General features: G+C 38.6%; 1 protein-coding gene across 1 annotated transcript; it reads left to right on the top strand.

Moving 5' to 3' along the window:
- The first annotated feature begins 240 nt into the window (after positions 1-240).
- TNFRSF1B (tumor necrosis factor receptor superfamily, member 1B) lies at positions 241-9,572 on the top strand. Its single transcript, XM_010290223.1, has 10 exons — positions 241-276; positions 1,201-1,303; positions 3,469-3,597; positions 4,727-4,876; positions 5,759-5,852; positions 5,937-6,130; positions 6,888-6,962; positions 7,916-7,953; positions 8,419-8,689; positions 9,274-9,572. Exons 1-10 carry the CDS (start codon positions 241-243, stop codon positions 9,570-9,572), a joined length of 1,389 nt encoding a protein of 462 aa, XP_010288525.1.
- Positions 9,573-11,778: the final 2,206 nt, after the last annotated feature.

Raw genomic sequence — 11,778 nt, 5'->3', positions numbered from 1 at the left:
TGGAGCAATCTCTTCAGACTGTAGAAAATTAGAGCAGTCTCACATACTTTTTGAACAGCATCTTTCTGATCTAGCAGGAAACTCCTACGCTTGTACTATCTAACAGCCTTTTTCTTTTGAGTGAGTATATTTTTCCCTTTGAAAACAGATGGCAGGTCCTCAAATATTTTGACCTTTGTTCATTGAAGTCACTGAGCTGTGTTGATTGGTATGAGCTGAAAATTAGGTACACTGTATGACATGACTGTTCCTTATACATTTGACCTGCCATATGAGGTAGGTTTTTTATTTTATTTAAGTCTTGTAGCCTGTTGCTCCTTTTCAGAAGCAGCAGTGCAGTTTTTAGAGACATGGTTTTCGAAACATCAAGGCCTTTCTCATTCAGAAAGAAATCACAAAATATCTGGAATGATAAAAGCTTTTGTTCCTCTCCTTTGGTGAAACAGTTCTAATAGTACAGATTCTTTGACTGAAGGGACGGTTCACCTTGCCTGGTTATTGCATGGGTGTAAGTGAGGACATAATGAACGTAACTGAACTTAGTGTCCTGGGTCCTTTGCACCCGCGGATGAAAACAGAAGGATTCCTTCAAGCATTGCAGTAGTGCTAGACCCACAGCTCCCTCTTCCACCGGCTCAGGAGGCCTGAGGGAATTAATGAGTAGCAAAGTCAATCTTCCAGTTTCCAGATAGGGCTCTAAATGTGTGTAGGGAGTAGACCTGCTGGGTAAGAAGGTATCATTTTTAACATAGCCACTTTGCAGAAAATGCTTCTCCCCACAAACCCACAGGTAAGAATTTAGGTTTCACTGTAGTTTTGTCAAAGGTTGTTTGAATCATGGCAACTGAGAATAGGTACTTAGCCCTTCGGTTTAGGGGGTGTTGTAGTGACCGGGTGTGATGCTAGTCCCATAGTTCCATTGCATTCTTTTGAACATGAAACCTGGAGAAATCGCTTTGTTCATTGTGACAGATCTTTGAAAAACAGAAACCTCTAAATGGTCTCAAGTAACTTATAAGCTGTGCGTTGTCCTTCAGCTTTTTGGCATCTGCTGCTTTCTGCTTCATCAGGCCTACATCAGTGTCCTGGAAAGGAAGGTGGTTATAATTGCACTGATCTTTAAGTGTTTGCCTCTTTTGAATCTCTACTCTAGGGTCAGAATGAACTTGTGACTCATGATTTTCCTTTAATTTCTCCTAGGAATATTCATTGCCTTATACACCACAGTTTGCACAATGCAAAGATCCCAGCACTGAATTCTATGAAGAAGGACTTAATAAATGTTGCAGCCAGTGCCCTCCAGGTAGGCTATAATTCAAACTATCACTTTACACAGCCCAATACAGTCAATTTTCAGATGAGCATAGTACGTTTTGATTATTTATACATCTGAGGAGCATTGGATTTTTGCTGTTGTAATGCACTCCTAGCTGGAAGACAATAAAATGCTGTGACTGTAAAATATCTGCAAGAGAGACACACTGTTCATCAGAATTGGAATTCTGTTACAAGGTTAACCTGGCTGGGGATTATCAGGTGGTAGGCTGCTGAGCTCTTGTAAGCACAACTTTGCATGTTGTTTTGATTAAAGTATTTTTAAGTCAATATTTGCAGGGGAGCAACAGCTCACTAATGGAATTACAAAAGTTAGACAACACATGTGAGACCCAAGCCCACTAATAACAAATACATTGTAAAATAGGGCATGAGGTAGAGCTTAGTTTCTGTACTTTGATAATATCACTTATATAAGGGGCTTTCCACTGGACAGGTTAATCTATAATTGCTCATTAAGGGAGTTTTGTTGTCTTTTACTGTAAGCCAGACACTGCAGACCACTATCAGAGGCTGGGTGCAAGACTACAGAAACTGTCTGCTTTGAGGTGTCATGTCTTACACTCCAGGGATAGTTATTAGTGATCTTTTGTTAGCAAAAGTTGTTGATTGCAGAAAGGTGGGTGTGTGGGTTTGCTTTTTTCAGAAGGTAGTAATGCTGTTTGGATATTTTAATAATGGAATTTTTGCAGTAAGTTGTCATTATATTATTACATTAGACACAGCAAAAAACCTGCCTATTTGTCTCATTACATGCTGAGCAAACAGAATTTGTCTCCATAAATGCCGAGTTCCTGTCAGAGAGAACCGGAAGTTGAAGCAGGAAATCAGCATATGCTGAAGCAGCCACAGTTGCTTGAATTAACCGAAAATGTCTAGATAGATCTGTGAGGCTTCCTTTGTTAAAAACACAACGGATGAAAGATGGTAATTTATAGGTAAAACCTTTTTCTGTTGTGGTATGTATTGTACATATTGACATATCTATAGCAGTATGTCTAGTGCTTCTTAATTTTTATTTTTCAGAATAACAAACTCTGGACAACAAGTTGTAGGAAGTCTAAAATCTTTATTTTTATTATTATGAATTTGAATTTTTTACCATAATTTATCAAAAATCGAAGCCTAAATCATTTGCAGGATGTGGGAGGCAGAATTTGAAGCTTCAAGTAAGTACATGCAAAAACAGTCTTGGGAAATCATTTCCATGGCTCACCTCCAGGGCCTCCTCTTTTGGAGAACAGGGATTCTCCCAGCAGCTCCAAAGGCAGTGTTACTTCTGCTTTCTGAGTACATTTTCCAGGACATTTCTGTGCAGGATACGAGACACTAACATTTATCTTCTTCCTCCTTTTAAGCAAGGGGGAAATGGCAACTGAGGTGTTTTCCTTTCTCCAAAATGGATATGTTTGAGCTCATATTTACTTATTCCCACCACTGCACTGAACTCTGTTGTTGGTGAGCAGCATTGGAGAAACTACCTTTGATAACTTTTGATTTTGTCTGGAATGCCAGTAGCTTCAGACACTGATTGCTTTGATCTGTTGGAGCTGGCTGATGATGTTAGAGCTGGCTGAAGAGGTGAAGGAAGAAGAGGGAGCTCATGTCCCTTCAGTAGTGACAGGTGGTGGAGTTCTAATTCTGATCTGTTTGTGATAATACTCCTTCTTCACTTGCTGCCTATAAAGGTATTAAGGGCCTGACCCAGACACATCATTGTAGCACATGCCTGACTTTCAGCATGAAACACCATCCTGTGTTTTACCACAAAACACAGCTTCTATGAGGGTAAAAAGTTTGTTTTATGTACAGTGGTAGCTGCATCTAAGTATGTGCTAAGGGCTTTTGTTCTGGATTGAGGCCGCCTTGTTTTGAACATGGCTGGAATTCACTGAACTGAATGTAGGAAAAGGGGTCAAACGTGAATAACGTAAAAGAAGTCAGAGTTGCCCTGTATATACATGCAGTCCTCCTATAAATCAGTATTTGCTTGGTATATATTACCGATTTGATAGTGGCAGTGAAGAGAAGGGGTTTCTACAGGTGAGAATGAAACTTACCTTAAACAATTCCTAGTGATCTTTTCCAGTGAGATGCTTTCTCTGTTTTGTGTTGTTTGGCTTTTTTTAATAGGTCAATATAAGGCAGAGAGCTGCCGTCACACTGTGGACACAAAGTGCAGTCCCTGTAGACCTAACACATATACAGCAATCTGGAATCACTCTCCTCAGTGCTTTGCCTGCTCACCACCCTGCAGGAAAGGTAGGCCTGAATTATTAAAGAGGCATTTGTGACTTTAAGAGCCTGCTCAAAGAGTGGGCTTGGTTTAACCTAGTCTTTTCTCCTAAGTAAACTAGGAGTTTTTGTCTATCACTTGTATAGTCCCGTTCTCATGCTTTTGGTACTCATAAGTTGGAGAAAAGATTCAGGGGGCCCTGCCCCTTTTTCTTTCTAAGTCCCAAAAATGTGACAACAGTCTTATATTCTTGGAAACTAAGGCACTGCATCACTAAAATAGATACAAATGTCATCAGCAGAATAACTTCCTGCTTATACTCTCCAGCCAAGGGAGCTTAAGACCTGACTTGCACAGGGATAAATGGATAATTACATTTCCAGCATCCAGTCATTACTCAGTTTGTCTGCTGAACTGACAACAGCAAACACCAGTTGTGATATTCCTATGTTATTTGTATTTCTTTTGCAAAGCAGGATAGTCAGGGAGGACATGCTGGTTCGGCTTGTTAAAGCAGCTTAACAGTATGTAAAGTAGTACATTGTACCAACATCTGTACATCTGTGATCTCTCATAGATCACACGCATTAACAATTCAGTCACACTGTTGCCCATCATTTCCAATGAAAACCAGTATAGAAAATTATCTACTTGACTCACTGTCAAGTAAGTTCTAAGGATACTAAGTTGTTCAAAGGACCTTTGATCTCATCTAAATAGATAATCCTACAAAGCTGGTTAATTACTGTATGAAAATGTCTGTACTAAGGTCTCCAATCACTTTAAATACAGTTGCATGATCTGCATAGACTACAAATGGCCTGTATGGCCCCCAGATGAACACAGGTAACACAAATGTGCGTATTTATGGTTATGACACAATGTAATGCAACTGCAGGTATGGACTTTCAAGTGTGCAGTCTACAGATGCAAATTTCTCCTTTCCCAGAGAGAGAGAGAGAGAGGGGAAACTCTTCTGAAAATTTAGATGTTGGGGCATATAACATTTGCTTTATGATGGTACACTAGCCAGAACTGCAAAATTGTCTTCAGTGTGTGGTATGTGAACATCACCTCATATGCACTTGAAACATTGCAGGCTGTGATTTTAAATGTTGCTAATAACACCTTGCTTTATTCTTGTTTTAAAAACAGGTTTTGTGCAGAATCAAACATGCACTACGTCACAGGACAGAATCTGTAGTTGCCCACCCAATGAGTACTGCATTTCGAAAATATACGAGTACTGCAAAATATGTAAAGTGCATAAAAAATGTGGAAAAGGCTACCGAGTTTCCAGAAGAGGTAATTTAATTCTGAACACTCTACACACAAAATTGTTTTACTATATGAAGAGGGTTATTTTTTGTATTAGCAGTCCATAAATATTTCTGAATCTGCCTCCAATTCAGCACATTACAGGAATATTGTCTTTTAATTCCCTACAGTTATGCATTCTTTTGTGCAAACATTATCTTAGCAAGTAGGCAGGAACTAGAGCAACAGTATTCTCGAAAGGCATATCCAAAGGAACAACATGTTGCAGTCTGTTACTACCGTGTATCATAAAGTTCCCCAATCCAGCTTAATCTTTGTTTTGCTCTACCGTGTGATTTCTTCCATAGAAGTGACTCAGATTCAAGACCACTTAATTCCTGCTTAAATCGGTGAAACAGAGCTTCAGGTTGAATTTTGGTTATGGTAAATAGTGATGACTCTATGCAGTCCTGCAGAATTAATCTGTGTATTAGATAATGAAATTCACCACTCTTATAATGTAGCTGTCTCAAGATATAAGTAACATTCAAAGAGGTGGAACACTGAATATTTTTAAGAAATTAAGGATCATTTCAAAAGATACAGAACTCCAGCAGAATGGAACAGGTAGTCAGCCTGTCAGGGACGAGTGAAAAAGCTCAGCTCTATCTGCAGTACCGCATTTTAACCTTTTGGTGGGTTTTCACAGTATTTGGAAAAGGCTGACTATCAAGGGCACCAAACTAACAGCCGATTAATCTTTTGATTGTGTTTGGGTTGGGTGTTTCAAATTAATCTCCTCAGTGACAGCTAAAGAGTGTATTTTGTGTACTGCCTCTGTATCACTTCCAGGATCTGTACCACAGACCTTGATTATTCATTCTTGTTTCTCCCTAGATGACTAACTGGAGTTTTTCTATTTGTTTAAAGGGACAGATAGCACAGATACAGAATGTAAACCTTGTCCTCCTGGCACTTTTTCACGTGAGGAATCTTACGATACCAGCTGTATACCACATACAGTGTAAGCCAGTGTTTCTGTCTAATAGCAACCTTAACTCTGCACAGGGTTGCTTTCTTTCCTAACTTCTCTTTTTGTTTCTTGCAGTTGTAAATCGGTGGCTGTTCCTGGAAACAGCATGAATGACACTGTCTGCAGTGACTCAGAAATGGCAGTTGCCACTGTTGTACCTCACACTATTTTGAACCTGCTCCTGACCCAAAGCTCGGCTTCCAACAAACCTAAAATAATAACTCGACCTGTCATTTTAAACTCTGTACCTGACATGTCTCACATCGTCGGTGAGCTATTAACTCATTTAAGATCACTTTTGTCTGGCTAGGAAGCAAGTTTATATTTAGTTCTCAGTTTCTGTCCAAGATCAATTACCTGTACCCAAACAGAATCTCAGAACAGCTGAATTAATAAAATATGACCCTGCTTGCAGTTAGTTGCATAATATTTACCTATGTATCTGTGCTACTCTAGTTCTATGGTCCCTGTAATTCTGGCAATATTTCTAAAAATCCCAGAACTAAATTATACAAGGCATTTCCTGAGAATTGCTACTATGAAGGGGCTGGTAGAAAAAGGTTGTATCTTAGGATTTGGACTGAGGAAAGCCTGACTTCATAAACCTCCTGGAAGACTTCTGGCAGCCTTTCCCAAGACAGGAGATTGTTACAGCATTCACAAGTGTGGATGTATTCTCTCCCGTTCACAATCTACCCAGAAGGCGTATATGTTTAGGTGCATTCTGGATTGCCCATCCTTGTATTTAACAAACTGTTGCTAGCCTAGAGAGAGAAATTTTGTGACTGAGGCCAAAAGTCTGTCCTCACTTTTCATGACAGGGAAATTAATCTTTATGAAGCAGTAGAGGCTGAAATGAGACCTTGGCATCTGACAATAGAGGCATCAAATGTGAATGTCAGGCACACCTGATACTTGTAAATTTAGCTTTTGTAGCCATGGACAGAAACTATAAAACTACCTCTTTCTAATTAGGTCCTTTGTCAGATCAACCTGCTTAAATAATTTATCTTAATTTATTTTCAGGATCAGTAGCAGGGCCATTGTTATTGGTCCTGATAATCACTATTTTGGCATATTGCTTAGTCTCCAAAAAAAAAGGTAAGATTCATGAAGTGAAAACAAGCAGATCTGTAAATATTGGAAGGAATGTCACCTTATTTCCTGCTAATTTGAGCTTAGTTGTTGACTTTTCTCATGGCTGGATATGGATGAAGTATCACTAACATATAGATTCTTTGGTGTCCAATAATGTATGAGGTGTTTTTTTTCAAGGGGACAAGGTGATGATTTACAGGTTTCTGCCTCACTAGCTAGCAACCTATAGCTTCATGAAACCCTGAGGAGCTGAGGAGCTTTTGACACCGTTCCTCTGTTACATTGGGTGAAATTGGCCAAAGGGTTCAAAAGTCAATAGAAGAGAGACTAAGAGAAAATTAATGCAAATCAGCTTGATCACATAAGCTTTGCAGCTACAGAAAAACAGAATTTAAAAGAATACTCCAGGAATTCCATATGTATTTAGTGTAAAAGTATCTTTATTAAATCACATGGGGTGCAATTAATCTCAGTACAGCGATACAGTGCAAATGTTCCATTCAAATATCTCTTATTCCTCAGATTTTAGACAATTGTCTAAACATACCACATTCCAGTGGAGTCGGAAAACTGTACAACAGTTGTGCTCCCACTGGAGCTTGTTAAATATCTTGTACTTCATCATTTAAATATTAGACATTATCAGATGTTATCATTAAACAGTCATGACCATAGTTTATTGTCATTAATACGTTTCCTCACTGACACTATACTAGAAAAATTATTAATTAATGAAAAATCATTAATTCATGTCCTCTTTGCTTGCTGGCTGACTTTAAGTCACCTTACAAGATTACTACAATATAGCTTTCAATATTTTCAAATAGTGTGTAATAAATGTACATTTGGAGCTTATTCCAGGAGCAGAGGCTATCACTCAGGCTAGTTAAGAGTTAAGTTGCTTTTGCAACTGAAACAAATTTAGGTGCTAATGAACTGTCTTTCCTCACTTGCAGCCCCTGTATATTCTCTACCAACTACAGAAGCAGATTCGGTGAGTGTCACTCCTTCCTTTCCACCTTTTATATTTCTTTAAAAGTTATCTAGAAATCATGCAGTCTTATCTAATTGCAAGTAGAAGAAAACTGCACAGCAGAAAGACAACTGGAGTGAGAATGGGATGGTTTGGTTCCCAAGCTAGGGTGCATGATCCACCTTACATAATGTGTCATCCTTGCTTTATGCTGGGCTATATTAGCAATAAAACACAGGTGTGGTTCAGAAGACCACATCTTAGAGCCTTTGATTCCCTGGGTAATCGGTGAAGTACTGTAGGTGGCTTCAGGAGACAGGTTCATTCTGTTGAACACCTAATGAGCTGGTATGAATTTTACTCACAGTCATCACTGTGCAAATGGCAGTTATCAGTGGTTTCTTTAGCTGCCTAAGTACTGACCAGTTCTTTGTTAGTGTTTTTTAAAAAAGATTAATGTTTTGTGTTTCTCTGCAAATGTTCCAGCCTTTTTCCTCTACAGAAAAGCAGTGTGACAAAAAAGTAAGAAATACAGGCTCACAGGATTCCGCCAGTTCTGAACAGGAGGAACAGCATCTCTTGGAAACTTCTGGGTCCAGCAGTAGCTCCCTGAATAATCCAACGGGGTTTGCAAGAGTCAGTGTAATAAGTAACAAGAACAATGAAAAGAAAGAAACAGAAGGATTTCAGCAGCAACATTCAGCAGCAGAAGGCTGTAAGCTTCACAGTGAAGACAGGCACAACTCTGCAAGTTCAGGTAGGAACGTATCAGAATGATGCAGAACCTCTTGAAAATTGATTATCAATTATAAGTCTTTTTAGCAGAAGTTTAAATGGCAGGATAAAACATCAGACCCATGTTCAGCAGAGAAAGTATTTTGTAACTTTTGAAAAGAAAAATGATTGGTTTAAGTCGTCAGCCTGAGACAGTAAAGAGAGTGTGCTCAATGGGGAAAAAGTTATTTGCAGACGAGAGGCTCAGTGTGATGGGAGTAAGACAGTGTGAGTGGGCGTAAGAGCCAAAGGGAGCAGTAAGAAAAGAACACTGTCAAAAGCATCTGAAAATGGCAACAGATGGGTAGGGAGTTGGCTGTGATCCAGGGCTCTGTGTTAATTTTTATGGCGTTTTATTTCCGGGATGACATGTGGATTTTATGGTACCAAAAAAAATCAACCTAAAACATTACAGAACCAACTCCACTAGCTTGGCTAAATTAAGTGAAGCAAGAAGATATTTAGTGTTTATTTTAACTTTAAGTCAAAGAACTGGATAAAGAATCCAGCCGTCCTCTTCTGCGTTTCATTCTTCCATGTTTAATGTGTTTTCTGTTTATTTGACAGAACATTGTGGTAATGGAGGAACACAGGTGAACGTGACTTGTATTGTTAAAGTATGTAGTCCAGACTGCAGTTCCCAGTTCCCAGAACAGACTAGTTCAACTAACATGGATTACGGAAACGCTCCCTATTATTCCCCAACAGGGGAAGAAATTCGCCTTTCAAAAGAAGAAAACCCCTTGAAAAAAGAAACTGAAATTCAGATCTCAGTGGAAAATGAGGACAATTTACTTCAAGACTTACTTCCAGAAGAAAAGAAGTTTCCTCTGGGTATTCAAGATGCAGGGATGAAAACCAGTTGAAGGAAATTACAGCTCGTATACTAATTGACTGATAAAATGAATCAAACAACCCCTCATTTTCTAAAATAAACATAATCTTAAATGTAGCATTCCTGAAGAGACTTGAAATTTCAGACAAATATAGACATTGATGCTTTTGAGGTTTTTAATCTCTTTTATCAGCTTTGAGAGTCAATGGATAATCTTTGCAGTTTAAAAAAAATTGAATGCTTTTTCTTTTAAAACGAATGGCCAACTCCTCCCTTTCTTCTGTGATACCTTACAGAGACATTTCTCCGATTTGAAAAGGAACATTTTTCTAACTTTATGCCATTGATCTCTCTGCTGAGACTTCTTGTGAGGCTAACTTGGGTTCAGATATGCCACCTGTCAAGAATATGGCTGTGACCAGCACTTCTAACAGAGTAGACTTAAATTCTCCTTCATTCAAGGATGAATTATCCATTTGATTTTAATTTTAAAACTATTGCATTGTATTTCCTATCCATATCTTTTCCTCATCCTCCTGGGTATTTCTTTTGTTATTACAGTTTGCTTTCGCTCATTATTGGACCAAACTGCTCAAATCAACCTGAAGTACATCAAGGAGTGAAATAATTTACAGGAGCTTTTTTTACTAGATTACAACTTTTACGTCTGAACAATAGCATTTCATTAGCTGTACATAGTTCCTTTTATTTTAGAAAAGAAAATCTAGATTAAATAGTTGTTACCTTGGAGTAGGAAGTAAGTTCCTTTTACTGACAGCTCTAAAGTTTGTCATCTTTGCGTCCTGACTGATTTAATATGGTTCCCTGACTGATTCTGACCTCATTTTTGAGGTTAACTGTAAGCCCAAAATATTTTTCCCTACGTTCCAATGAATATTAGAGAAGATCCACGTGGATATGTATGCCAGATAGCTCACGCCCATTGACCTCAGGAAATGGGCTATCTCTTGATGATTGCATAGCATGATCTGTAAAAAGTGGGATTGACTCAAACCTCAGAACCAGAAAATCCTGTTCTCCCTCACTTCTTGCTTGATGCTAAAGATCCAACCACCTCTTACAGAAAACTAGTAGAGGTTCTCCTCGAATCAAGTTGGTTTTGGGAGTCAATTTTTAGGATCCCACTTCCTGTAATTGTATTTTACATATGTAACTTAACTGGCCATTGTGGCATATGTATTCAACCACAATTTGTAATGTGGTGTCTGAATTACATTTGGGTGAAGTCATACAGTAGGCATAGCTTTTTTTCTTTTATGCCATAAAAACATACTGCTGAACAGATGATCATTGTACTTCCCTTCCAACTAAACCTATTCTACCTCAAGAGAAACTAGATGCAGTAGTTATTTCTGAGGCCTTTGATTGAAAAAGGATATTTTGCAATAAGATTTATTTATTCTAGAGCTACAGAAGAGATACAGATTTTAAAATACAAATTTTAAACTCCTAAAAAAGCTGTGAGGTTTACTAATGTTATTTCTGGAACTGACAACTGGCAAACAGGTCTTTAATTCTACTACGAAGAAACCTTTTAGCACTGTATATTACACTTGTACTTGAAAGTAATTTTCAGGAAAAACTTTGAAAATGGACACACTGAAACTATTACAAAACTGAAGGATTTAGGCAAGAAAATAACCTAATTTTATAGAGCACTTTGAACCCTTTGCACTGTACCAAGTGTTTTCATGTCTTGTCCGTCGGCTCCCAGTATTGGGACCACGTTGAAGAAGCAGTGGAAGATTTTTGAAGAAGTTTTAAAAAATGTTAAAAAGGAGGATCCCATGACTGATCCCATGACGATTAATTTACTGGATTTTCAAATTATGGAGCTGTGTGACAGAAGGAAAATCCAAGTTTTATGTTGAAGTAGGAAAAATGTGCTTGCATTCGCTGACAAAAGGCAAAAAAAAAAAAAAAAAGCGCCTGTATTTTTATAATTACGTGTATCTTCAAGTTTCCTGACCTCTTCATTAAACAAAATTCTCATTTTTAGAACGGGTCGTTTCAGTCCATAGGTTAAGCCACTGCTTTCCAAGCAATTTTACTTCCTGTTGTTACTGCCTAATGAGGTAGAGCACTACGCTAGAGGACTCCATCAACGACCACCCCTCTTTCACTTCAGCGCCGACGAACAGAGCCATAACCTTGACCTCCAGCCTGGCTGACGGACCCCTGGCGCTTTCGGGGGCCTGACGCCTGTGTTCACTGCC

Source organism: Phaethon lepturus, unplaced genomic scaffold, assembly GCF_000687285.1.
Source record: "Phaethon lepturus isolate BGI_N335 unplaced genomic scaffold, ASM68728v1 scaffold48560, whole genome shotgun sequence".
Lineage (NCBI taxonomy): Eukaryota > Metazoa > Chordata > Aves > Phaethontiformes > Phaethontidae > Phaethon > Phaethon lepturus.
Note: the sequence above shows the minus strand (reverse complement) of the source record. Positions and strands in the feature narration are given on the sequence as shown.